Source organism: Ascaphus truei, chromosome 7, assembly GCF_040206685.1.
Source record: "Ascaphus truei isolate aAscTru1 chromosome 7, aAscTru1.hap1, whole genome shotgun sequence".
NCBI classification, from domain to species: Eukaryota; Metazoa; Chordata; class Amphibia; order Anura; family Ascaphidae; genus Ascaphus; species Ascaphus truei.
The window spans coordinates 89735698-89749267 of record NC_134489.1 but is presented as its reverse complement, the minus strand read 5'-3'; the positions used below and the strand labels follow the sequence as shown (position 1 = coordinate 89749267).

General features: G+C 40.8%; 1 protein-coding gene across 1 annotated transcript in view; it reads left to right on the top strand.

The window, feature by feature from the left end:
* Positions 1-13084, top strand: part of KIF5C (kinesin family member 5C) — a 68052-nt gene extending 54968 nt beyond the window's left edge. Inside the window, exons 22-26 of the mRNA XM_075609420.1 lie at positions 81-152; positions 517-621; positions 6272-6488; positions 7096-7210; positions 9973-13084. Of these exons, the coding sequence (XP_075465535.1) occupies positions 81-152; positions 517-621; positions 6272-6488; positions 7096-7205 (504 nt within the window). The 3' untranslated portion in view covers positions 7206-7210; positions 9973-13084. The remainder of the gene's footprint in view (positions 1-80; positions 153-516; positions 622-6271; positions 6489-7095; positions 7211-9972) is intronic.
* Positions 13085-13570: the final 486 nt, after the last annotated feature.

Here is a 13570-nt window from a genome sequence, read left to right as displayed (position 1 = left end):
TTTTTTAAATGCTATTATAAAACATTGTATGTTGATCTGTTGCAATGTTTGTATGGAATACATGTTGTTTCTATATATAGGCCAGAGAACTCCAGACCTTGCACAACCTGCGCAAACTTTTCGTTCAAGACCTCACCACTCGAGTCAAAAAAGTATGTACAAGTTGATATGAAGACAATGAGTTTGAAGTTTGAGTTGTTACACTTTTCTCTGTAATTTGGTTAACAGACTACAAAAGTGTGTGTGTGTGTGTGTGTGTGTGTACGCACATGCACATGCGCACTCTAAACCAGGGGTAGCAAACTCCAGTCCACAAGGGCCACCAACAGGTCAGGTTTTAAAGATATCCCTCCTGCAGCAGGGATATCCCCAATACCTGGCCTGCTGGTGGCCCTTGAGGACAATGAAGGAGTTACTTTAAATATTATCCAACAACCTGATTATTGGAGATGTCGGCAGAATTAAGTTTGTGCACCTTCAGCGTTGGACTTGGTTTTGACCATTTGATGTTTGCAGAGTGTTGAACTGGACAGTGATGATGGGGGCGGAAGTGCTGCTCAGAAGCAGAAAATATCCTTTCTTGAAAACAACCTTGACCAACTTACCAAAGTTCACAAACAGGTGAGCATCGTAGGAGAGACGTCTGCATTTTCGAATTTAGTTCTGCAAATGCATTTTAAGGTACATACTGTATTTGTAATCCAAAGAAAGAACCTACAATACAACACATCGTTTCTTTTGATATGTATTAAATGTTTTTTTTTAAATAAGTAATTAGTTAGGACCGCCAGAAAATTGTTATCGATATAAATTAGATGGATTATGAGACGACATATCCACATGAATTATCCATCTTCCTTTTAATCTAAATTCACAAAATAGATCCTTAGTTGTGCAAGGCATGTTGTATAATATGGTATTTTACCCACCGTCTTGTGTTCAGTTTAAGATGCACGTATGGATAAATATTAATATTTGTTTTAAGCTGTTTCAATTAAGAGGATTAAATATGTTTTTGGAAAACCTAGTTTTATTTTACTCATAAATTGGACAATAAAATGGTTATGGTGGGTTAAAAAAAATGTGACAAACCGTCCACCGTACAGTAAATAAAAATGCAACTTGTGGTGCATTTGCATGTCTCGGGTCTGAACCCTGTCTTTTCCCATTATCTCTTAGCTAACTGTGCTTCCACTGCAGCCAGGGATTCTGGGTAATATCACTGGGTTGCAGACCTGTTTGAGACATACAAATGCACCACAAGTGGTGTTTTTATTTACTCAAATCAAATAAGCTTTATTGGCATGACGAAAGAACCTTTCAGTATTGCCAAAGCGTGAATAGGGGATGGGGTACAATGATAACACAGTACATGAATAATAGGGGATGGGGTATAATGGTTACACAGTACATGAATTATAAAGGGTAGGGTATAATGATTGCACGGTACATGGGGAACAGTTACACACAGGGTTGTGGGGGTTAGTGGTCGTCTCTCAGCCTGTGGCAGGTGCTGGTATAGTGTGCAGCCAGTTCTGCTGTGGTTTCATCTTCTCCCAGAAGCATTGCTATTTTTTTGGTTCTCTTCTATAGTATTAAAGTTCTGGATAAGAGCTGTGAGTTTCTCCAGGTGGGAACGCCTCACTTCAGAGTATTGGGTGCAACGCAGCAGGAAGTGAGTTTCATCTTCTAGCTCACATCGCTGGCACAGTCTCATCCCCCGGGGCTACCAGTTCTGTCTGTGTCTGAACAAATAGGTGATTGGTGCGCAGCTAATAATTAGTGAAACACAATAGGCAATATGCAGTGCACAGTGATATTATAATCAGAAAAAATCAACCTTGAATGTGGTTAAGTCACGTATGATGCGTCTGCAGCCCTTCTTGGGGGTGTCCCAGCACCCCTAGAGCTATAGAAGAGACAAAAAAACAAGGCGCACAACGCACATAGTGAAGTACAATAAAAATAAAAGTTTACTTGTAAAAATATATATAATCTGCGTACATCAATAGAGTAAAATATAGGCAGTTGGTAATTGGGTATACCACACCAGTACACAGCTCCAGACGGCACTCCTCACTCAATTGTAGGGTGCAGGGGATCTCTCCTCCTCTGATGTCAAGCTGGTAGTTGTGGAAGCCGTCTCCCTCTCACTCAAGACGGGGCAGGTCTCAGTCTCTGCTGCCGGATAGTTCTGGAGCAACTGTCCTCATCCGCGTGTAGCAGCCTCCGCTCACATCCGCATCCAAGCACGTTAGTCACGTGTCGCTACTTCTCCATGGAGCGCCCGATCGTGACGTCACAGTCCGGTCGCACTATTCTAACGAACCGCCTGCAAGGTCTCACTCAGTGCGGTGTAGCTAAGGATACACGCGGCTTCTTAGGAAGATGTAATAGGCACAAAGTCTTGTGTGAGACAGGGAAACACTTACTGAGTGTTAACACCAACAAGAGGGTAATAAAAACGAGCACTGACACCCTCCAACGCGTTTCGTAACTCGTGGTTACTTCTTCAGGGAATGTATATATATATACATATATACGTGTATATATATATACATTCCCTGAAGAAGTAACCACGAGTTACGAAACGCGTTGGAGGGTGTCAGTGCTCGTTTTTATTACCCTCTTGTTGGTGTTAACACTCAGTAAGTGTTTCCCTGTCTCACACAAGACTTTGTGCCTATTACATCTTCCTAAGAAGCCGCGTGTATCCTTAGCTACACCGCACTGAGTGAGACCTTGCAGGCGGTTCGTTAGAATAGTGCGACCGGACTGTGACGTCACGATCGGGCGCTCCATGGAGAAGTAGCGACACGTGACTAACGTGCTTGGATGCGGATGTGAGCGGAGGCTGCTACACGCGGATGAGGACAGTTGCTCCAGAACTATCCGGCAGCAGAGACTGAGACCTGCCCCGTCTTGAGTGAGAGGGAGACGGCTTCCACAACTACCAGCTTGACATCAGAGGAGGAGAGATCCCCTGCACCCTACAATTGAGTGAGGAGTGCCGTCTGGAGCTGTGTACTGGTGTGGTATACCCAATTACCAACTGCCTATATTTTACTCTATTGATGTACGCAGATTATATATATTTTTACAAGTAAACTTTTATTTTTATTGTACTTCACTATGTGCGTTGTGCGCCTTGTTTTTTTGTCTCTTCTGTCTGTGTCTGCCTGTTTCTATTTCCAGGCTGTGGGCACTCATTCTGTACTGGCCGAAGGTCTGTCTCTGCTTTGGGACTTTTACCTTCAGTAGGTAGGGTGCCGGAGTGTGTTCTCTCTGTAGGCTGTGGTAGGTCTCCAGCTTCTTTGGGCGCTGGATATCATTTTCCCACATAGTCACATACTGCTTCTTCATTTCGCTGCCGATTGAGTTGATTTGTTTTTTCGGCAGGTTGTTGATTTGTGTGGGGTTTTGTTCTTGGAGTGAGAGGACAAGTTGTTTGATGGCACAGGATTTAGTGAGGAGGTCCTGGTTTTTCATTGCTCTGTAGCAGTAAGACACTGGATGGCTGTTTAGGTGGTCCCAGAATGTAAGTGCTCTCTTCTGTACAGTGAGCAGTAGAGGAAAGCGGCACAGCTCAGCCCAGCATGCATTATTTGATGTACTCCTGTGTACTTGGAGAAGGTGTTTGCAGAATTCCAGATGCAGTATTTCAGTTGGGCTTGTATCCCATTTTGTGGAGTCTGGGTATATCACAGGACCCCACACCTCGCTGCCATATAAAAGGATGGGCGTGACGATGTTGAATATTTTCATCCAGATTCTTATTGGTGGTTTCAGGTGGTACATCTGTTTCCTTATTGCATAGAATGCTCTATGGGCCTTCTCCTTCAGTGTATTTATGGCCAGGTTGAATTTCCCTGATGAGCCGATTTTAGACCAAGATATGTATAGCTCGCTGTCCCAGTGCATTGTCATTCAGTGTGATTTGCGATATGGTTGGATGATTTTTTTTCTGGAATACCATGATACTGGTTTTGTCTAGGTTCACAGAGTGCCCAGGTCTGGCTGAATTTTTCTAGTATTGCTTGTTCTGTTGGAGACCGCAGGAGCAGATCGTATAAGAGAGATTTAATTTCTGTTCCAGCCAAGTTGAGCCAGGTGCTGAGGAGGATTCTAAGGCTGCTGCAAGCTTATTGATGTATATGTTAAAAAGTGTGGGACTTAAGCTGCAGCCCTGTCTAACTCCACGGCCTTGATGGAAGAAGTCTTTCCTTTTGTTATTAACTTTCACACAGCATTTGTTTTCAGAGTACATATACTTTTGATGTTGTCAAATGTTATCCCACCTATTCCGCTCTCTAGTATTTTCAGCAATAGACCTGGATGCCAGATGGAGTCGAAGGCCTTTTTAAAGTCCACAAAGCAAGCAAAGATGTTGCCCTTGTTGGTGTTGTGGATGTGCTTATTGATCAGGCTGTGTAGGGTGTAGATGTGATCTGCGGTACGGTGGTTTGGCAGGAAGCCTGTCTGGCTCTTACTCTACACTCTGCTCTGTCGGGAAGGTGAGGATTCCGCTGTTCAAGATGCTGTTGAACAGTTTCCCCAGGGTGCTGCTGACACAGATGCCTCTGTAATTGGATGGGTCCAGCCTGTCTCCTTTCTTGTGGATAGGGGTTATCTGTCCTTTGTTCCACAGTTCATGGAAGTAGCCAGTATTAAAGACCAGGTTGAACATTTTTAGTAGAGCTTCTTGTATAGATGGATTGCTGTACTTCAGCATTTATGTAGAATGCCATCTGGTCCACTGGCTTTCTTGGTTTTTATTAGTTTTACTTTTTCTTTTATTTCCTGGATTGTGATTGGTATGTCCAGGGGCTTTTGGTTATCATTTATAATGTTTTCCAGTGGATTTGCTTCAGGTGTTGGTGGTACCTTGGTGGTACCTTGTTCTTAGTTCTGTATTGTTTGGGTCTCTGTTTTTGGTTTGATATTGTTTGCAGGCTTTTTCTAAGGGTGTTGCATTCCTTATCAAACCATTTTTCTTTGATTTTGGCATTTGTAGTTGGTCTATTACTGCTAGTTTTTTTCAGGTTTGATTTTCTTGCTATTAGATGGAATATTTTGTTGAGATTTCTTACTGCGAAGTTTACTACGTGTTTGTTCTGCTTGTAATTTGTGTTCTGGAAGCTTTTGGAGTAGGTTTCCCACATCTGAGCTGTTTTTTTGTTTCTGTGTAAGTCGCAAGGTTCTGTTTTGTCCATTTGTAAGTGGCTTTCAGGATATGAAGGTTGGGGAGGGATTTTTTGTGCCATGCTTGGTTGGCCTGATCTCTTAATAAAGAGCAGAGTTTGATTGTGGTCTGATAGGGGTGATGCTGGTGTGACTATGACAGCACTGATGGCTTGTGGGTCTATATCAGTGATTACGTAATCCACTACGCTGCTGCCCAGCACAGAGCTGTGTGTGTATCTGCCCAAATAATCCCCCCCTTGTCCGTCCATTGATAATGAACAGTCCCAGACAGCGACAGGTTTAGGAGCTCTTTACCAGTCTTGTTTATTGCGCTGTCGTAGATGGTTCTTTCGCGTGTCACAGAGCTATGACATAAAGTGTCATTTCCAAAAATGTAGTTATTTCGCTCTGTAGATATGTAGTTCTGGTGTTGGTGTCCACATATTGGCACTTTACCCAGGGTCTGAAAGTGGATTGCCTCTGTCTGGAGGATCTTGATGTCTGGTTTGTAGTATGGGGAGTCGGAGGTGGGATGTATCCTGCACATGGGTATGTGCCATATTGATGGGTGAACATGGAGCCTTTTATTTGTAGCCACATCTGGGTATCTCCTCTTTTTATTGGGTTTATTTGGCTTTTAAGCTCCTCCTTGTACCATATTATGATTCCTCCTGAATGACAGCCTCGTTTCACACCTTTGTGTTTTTGGGCTGGGACTAGGAGCTGCCTATAACCCATAGGTATGAGACATCGCCTCCGATTTGGATCCATGTTTCATGGAGGATACAAATGTTTACGTTCGTCAAATTGTTTATGAAGTCTGGATCTTGTGGTTTAGAACCAAATGCTGACTCAGTCAGGCCCTGAATGTTCCAGCTGCAAATTTTCAAAGATCCCATCTTGGATACCGGATCCAATATAGTGAAGGCTTATTGACTGGAGAAGTATAGTGTCCAGTAGATGGCACTGCTGCTCCAACACTGTTCTTCAGCTGGTTATTGTATAATACTGGGTGATGGTGGTGCTTTCTTCATGCATTTTTAACTAAGGACAACGACTGTACTTCCTCATTTTGCTTTGCTTTCAGCTGGTACGTGATAATGCAGATCTGCGTTGTGAGCTTCCTAAATTGGAAAAACGTCTTCGAGCTACAGCTGAGAGAGTTAAGGCCTTGGAAGGTGCGCTTAAGGAAGCCAAAGAGAACGCAATGCGCGACCGCAAGAGATACCAGCAGGAGGTAGACCGCATCAAAGAAGCGGTGCGAGCTAAGAACATGGCAAGGAGAGTGCACTCTGCTCAGATCGGTGAGTGCGTCCCTCAAAATGTGTAATAGGATTGAAAATACATGGTGATCAACGGGAGAGACTGTTACCTTGATGCTCCTTTTAGCCTTCTATTGTTTAATATGCTTTGGCAGGAAATGTAACACGAGCATCTTCAGCACCAAATAGCTTAATAGAGGCCGATGTTAATGTTTCATTAAACGAAGCCTAATTATTTTAGTATGATTTGCTCATGACATTGTTCCCAATGCTAGCGGTGATCACGAGCCCGGGTATAAAGTGAAACCAAATGTACAGCAGTAATACCTGGCTTCTCACTAGAAGTAATAGGGTAACAGACCGTTCATGATAAATCAAATCCCATTCATTTGAATAGCAGTTTATTCAATATACGCAGGTTAATTATGCATTGAGGCTCCTGCCCTGGAAACACGTGGGAATAAACTGCTGGATGCCATTCACACATGTACACTCTGTCAGGGGTGGGCAACTCCAGTCTTCGACTGAGCCACCAATAGAGCCACCTGTGCTGAAGCAGGGATATCCTTGAAACCTGACCTGTTGATGGAGTTGCGCACCCCTGCTCTATATTGTAATCATGTTTTCTATTTTTGTTTTTTTTTCTTAGCTAAGCCAATCCGCCCTGGACATTACCCAGCATCCTCTCCAACGTCAGTGCATTCCATCCGAGGAGGTGCAACATCCGTGCATTCTTCCTACTATCACAACACTAAATAACTGCGGTACGTGGCACAATGCTATTTCTGATACATATTCTGCTATGCAAATGTATTTAAACCTAAACATTATGAACCCATCATCTATGGATCTGTCATCAGAAGCGTCTGACTACTTAGAAGTTCTCCTGCAAATGTCAGATCTTTTCCCCTTTTATGCAACAAACTTGCTTGTTAACTAAAAAGATGTATAGGGAAAACAAAGTGCTGATGAGCATACACAGCTCAAATATCAAGGGGAAAATAATACATTCACGAGATTAGTTTTTCTAATTGCCAAGTAGATCTTTTGAAGATTGCTAAAGTACATGCAGCAAAGAATATGCAAAAAGATGCAATAAAGCAGCTCACTGCCCAGAAAAATGGGACAGGTGGTAAAAAAATGAAAAATGTATTTCCCAACCAGCATAACAAGAGGTGTGGACCCTCCTACGCGTTTCACACCAAATGTGCTTTATCAAGGAGTATTTTTACCTACATATTCGGGACTGCTAAAGTACACGAATTACTATCGTGGTTGCACTTCACTTGGCAAGCAGGTGCGCACTGTGTTTTTAAATGTAAATCTATATTTTCCCACTAGATGGGACTGTGGTCTCAGGACTAGGTCATTAAGGTATCGGGGTTTGGCAGTCTAATCTAGGCGGCAGATACATTCTTTGCTGTTTTAATTTATTAACCCCTTATAAAATTGGTTTCCCTTTCCAAAACGAAAAAAAAAAAAACCTTCCAGGCATTTGTAGTATTTGGAGAACACGTACACATTTACAGAATGGTATTCTGCAGAAAGATTAAAATGCAAGAGTTGCAGATTGCAGGAATGGGCCAGTGAGGGATTGGTTCGCTCACACGCTCAGTGTAGAACCCAGGGAATCATACACTCCTAGTGCAGCCTTTTCCCACTTGATGCTCCAATTACAAAATGCAGAAGGGAGACTTTGCCTATTTTTTTTTTTTATATTAAACCATAGTCATGTGGTGTGCAAAGTGGTAACCTACTGACTTATTCTGCACAACAGGATACAAAAAAAAATTGTTCTCAATCAGAGATTAAGTGATGAAATGATCGACAGTTCATCTTTGGAATGGCATAATATCCCAGCTAAAGAAAATCCTAGTAGATAAAGGTCATTTGGACTGAGTGTGTGGCTAGTTTATTTTAAACTAGTTTACTTTTCTCTGACCAAGTTTAACCTTGGACCATGGAAATAGAAGTATTAATTTCTCTGTTTGCACAGAAAAGTGGTTTACTGAAAGTCAATGAGGACATGATCGGCAGCACACATTTTCGCTTTAAAGATATTTATCAATGTATAATAGTGTGGGATGTTCTCCATTCTCAATGGCTGGGAGTTTTGCATATTTTAAACACAGATATCTCCAAAGCTCCCCTTTCTGTGCTCATACTTCAGTTATGCACAGTGTTCACTTTATGGCCTGCACGTAATAAAATCTTTGGTCTCTGAGCCCTGCCCTGTTTTCCCAAATTCTCCATAATCTCAATAACCTGATCAACGTTTCAACGAAATAACAATTGCATATATATTGAATAACATATTCAACAAACATTATTTGTCATTGAGGTTGTGCCAACCCCAGAAGTCATTAATAAACTGCCAACATTGTGTCATGTAATTCCTGTACTTTGACATGCCTTAAAGAATAATATTTTTCCTTGTATAGTGCTGACGACTTTGTAGCTTGTTGACCTTCAATGTGTGTGAAATTGTTAGCATTATTGCCTTTTGGATAAAAACATGCAATACATAAAACTGTAATCCCTCCGCATAGCTCCTACATTGAACAAATAGTTTGTTTGTTTTTGTTATGGTTTGAAAATGTGCTCTACATAGATTAGTGTGTGTGTGTGTGTCTGTGTATAATATGTGTATGTACTACTTTCCCTGTAACAAAAACAATATGATTGTTCGTACAAGAATCTGAATAAAAGAAATGTGGTGATGTATGATTTGTTCATCAACCGCAAGTGCACAACACAGAAAAACATTACTGAATTCTAGTGCAGTCTTGCAAGCTCAAATATTTTTTCCCACAAACAAAAACCCTTTTCGGGATGGGATAAAATATTTCCATGGTCTGCTGGGAATGGTTTAAAAGAGCTCATTTCTGTATGCACAATACATATTGTGTAAACATGGACATACATGCCTTGCATCTGGCTTGGCTGATTACTGCAGACCTGGAAATCCTGTGTATACTAGAGAGGAATTTTGAATGCAAATCTCAAATATAGCACCTGATACTGAGCTCATTCAGCTAGGTTAAAAATTTTAAATGGAGCAATTAATGGTTTGGCGACTCTTGGGTGGTAAATTGACATTCAGAAGCACCAGCAGTTGATACTTTTTATAGTCTAATCATTAGAATTAAATGAAAAACATCTGTTTAAGATTACCTGGGAAATTTGCAGCAATTGATAGCAACACTGCCTATTACTTTGTATTTGCATTACCCCTAAACCATGTGAATCTAAAGTGGTATTTTTGGAGAGATACATTTTGGTTCATCCCACAACCCTTGGCACCGTGTTTCTCAAAACTCTCCTTGGTTCACCCCAGCCAAAGCTGATTTTAGGAACCATCCATGAATTACTAAACACGTAGATTTAATTTGTGCATGTGTAATTAGCTGATTATCCCTAAAACATTGCCTGTCTAAGGTATTCCAAGGAAATGGTTGATAAATACTGCCTTAGTTGGTACCTGGTTGATCAGCACTAATTCTGTGTTTTTGTTTTATCTTCACAGAGAAGACAATCACTAAGCATGTGGAACCACTGACGTTAATTTCACTATCTTGCCTACCCTACATGTCTAGCTGCACTTTTGTTCTTTCTGCGCTCTCTACAATCATCAGAAATACACAGGATCACAATGTTTGTAGCTTCATTGAATCCATCAATGTACAGACTCGTGCTTATCTTAGCATTTGTTTAGGTGCATATGTAATGTATCGAACATATCCATCAATGTAGTAACCCAAGCTCTGCAACTGCGATCCTCCTCAACCAAATGCACCTAATCCTTGGTGCTCTGGAGTTCTCCACTCTTGCATAGACATCATTGTAATCTGTCCAGGGGTTTCTTTTCTTTGAAACCCCAACAGCTGCTGTTGACCTGTTTGCTGCCAGACAGATCATCATCTAATGCTTGGTTATGTTGCGTGTCCCTACAGCAGCAAAAGGGTTAATTAATCAGCAGTGTTAGGCTGGAGATTTTGCTCCATCACAGCTGTCTAATGTATTGTATATTAAACATATTTTATATATTTAGGGAATGAAGAAACAGTTTGCTGCTATACAGTTTGCATTTATTTTACAATTCTAAATGATTTATTTGGGGTTTTTGTTTCTTTTGAGTCATCTGGAACACCATATAAGACCAGTTTATGTAGGCTGAAAATGATTAACATTAATAACAAACTAGATTTTGAATTATAATGTTCAGAATGACACATGGATGTAAATGATCGTTTTGCCCTTACATTTACCATGTAACTGTTTGTGATTGTGACCTTCCACTAAAACTGTGGTTCATTGGAAATAATAACATAAACGGTAACCCCCAATGACATGGAAAGTCTATTTTCGCTTGGTTATATATACACCTCCTTATAAAATGACATGAAATCCAGGTTGAGAAGAAAAAATATTGAGCTCAATGCATTGCAGCCTACTGCAGTCGCCATTTTGCTGTAGGGTAAAGGTGACAACAAAGGGGGGAATTCTATATACTTTGAAGTCGATGGCTGCTTCAATGGAGGGGGTTTCCTCAAAAATGGCTCAAGCTGCCACTTTGGAGTATACAGAATGCCCCCTAAATGTTACTTGACCAAAACAAATGACTGTGAGGAGAGCAGGTGTGTTTACCTTGAGTTCTGAGCTAAGCGTATAGTATCGAAAAATGAATGTGTAGAACAATCCTTCCCTACAGTATCTTGCCAAATTGGGTGTGTCCAGGGAACAACTCACTAGGGTCCATTACATTAACAAAGACAACGTTATGCCTTGTTCTAACCCTTATGTGCCAGTTAAAAGGTTTTCCTCAAGGAGAAACTGCCAGTATGTAACCTGCAAGATGTAGACCAGACAATAGAAAATATTTGTTTGTTCACTTATTTACAGAATGTAAAGCTAATCTTGTGAATGCCTCTATTTTGTTTGATATATTTGTAACTTTTTTTTCAACAGTAACAATACAGACACTTTATAACAATATTAAAACTACAAACACCATGAACAACTTTTCCCTGTACAAAGTTCTGTAAATGTGTGTACCTATTGTTTAAGTGATTATTATTTTTTTGTCTTACACTGTTAAGAATATTGTATGATCTATTTATTAAGGTTGTCAGTTTTTGTTCAGTCTATGTTTAGTTTTTTTATGTTTGTTATTTATCATGCGTATGCAGATCGAGAGCCACTTTTTATGAGCACATAATTTAAGAATTGTAGGAACAAATGGCATTTCAGTGCAAGAATATGAATGGAAGAAAATAAGTAGTTTAACTAACTTCTTCAGCTCTATATGGGCAGCACTGATGGGTAATTTAAACACTTTCAGCCACATTTTCTAAGAGCTTTTAAAAGATTAAGCAAATAAATATGTAATGCATTTGATTTGTAATGTACATTAAATGTAAACATGGCTTTTATGATAAGGTAGCTGCGACATCCCATGGCGGCCCTTGTGCTAGTATCTGATCAGACAGTCAGATTTTCGAGTTTCGGTTGTATGGGGTTTCTCAGCCAGCTTTATTATGTTACAGTTCAGTGGTGCTCAAGCCCCTCCCCCACCCCCCAGCAGGGCAGGTTTTTGGGATATCCCTGCTTCAGCACAGGTGGCTGATTGAGCCACTTGTGCGGAAGCTGGGATAGCCTTAAAACCTGACCTGTTGGAGGTCTTGAGCACCCCTTAACTATAGTTCGGTATTCCATGATATCTGTCCCTTTATTACAGGTGTAAAACAAATGACTACAGTTAATTATCTCAAGAGAAGCATTGCCTTCTGGTTATGGAATTCCTTGTGCAGCAGGGCTGATTGGTTCAGTAGTATTCTGTTCAGATTTGTACTATTACAATTACTATTGTAATTACACCTCTCATAGAAAACAAACGGGTTACTACTGATGTCCTCCTGTACTGCCAGACTGTGAGGCATTGGATTAATGCAGGCCTGTCTGCTATCATGAGGGGAATATCTTTGAATTGCACTGTAAGTAAATATTAAATATTAAAACATGGAGAAAAGAAAACATACCAATTTAACATACTCTGACCATTTTCAAGTTAACTTATTTACCAAACTCCCCCCCCCCCCCCCAGAAATCTTCTCTTAGTTGTAACAACCCATATCTGGTATTAGTATTTCTAAATGTAACATTTTTTTTTCTACCAGTTTGATCTCCAAATGTCATTAATTTTTGTTTGTTTTTTCACACGTCTCGTGATCATTGTTGGCGAATAGAGGAAAAAGCATTGTTCAAACTTGTACATGTCTAGATTGTAACGTGTGTAATGTCTTCTACAAATGTGTATGCTCTTAGCTCGATGTGTCGGTGAAGTAGCATTCTTTTTAGGGAAACAAAGCGATCAAATTGAAAAGTAAATCAAATGTTGCTTGTGTTTTAAAATAAGAACACACACATGCATCAGAGATGTACCAAATAATTGACCTTTTTGCTGATAGGTCTGCGATGTTATATATTCCAAACCGTTCCAAGAACAAAGGGGGTTGTAATTTGAATTGTCCCAGGATAAATCTCTAGCTCTTAATATGAAAGATGTATGGATACACTGGCAGATTGCATGATATCTTATCTGAAAATGTCAAAGTGAGAAATAAAATTACATTCGTTTACATTCGATTTGCGTGATCTTTCTACTTGTGTAATTATAATTTAATTATTTAAATATTACAGTTTTGCCTTGCATGGACAATGCCAAACCATATTAAGGTGATTTATAGAGAAGAATGTTTGCTTTTTCATCTTGCAAACATAGCCAGGGCTTCCGACAGCTTTCGCTCAGCCCAGGACTAGAGTTTCCATCGGGGGCCCACCTCCCCCTCTCTTACACCTCACCTATTGCCCCCCTCTGTTCATCTCCCTCTCCTCATGTATCTCTCCTCACTCTCATTCTTCCTAAGTCCCCTGCTCTCCTCTCACTCTTTCTCCTCCCCCCACCCCTCCGCTATCACTCAATGACCCCCTCTCGCTCAAGCCCACTCCCTCAATCTCCCCCCCACTCCCCCATAATGCAATCACACACACACACACACACACACACTTTTACACCGGCTTCCGGAGGGCGAGAAGCAGGCCGTGGGCCTGGCTTCCGGAGGGCG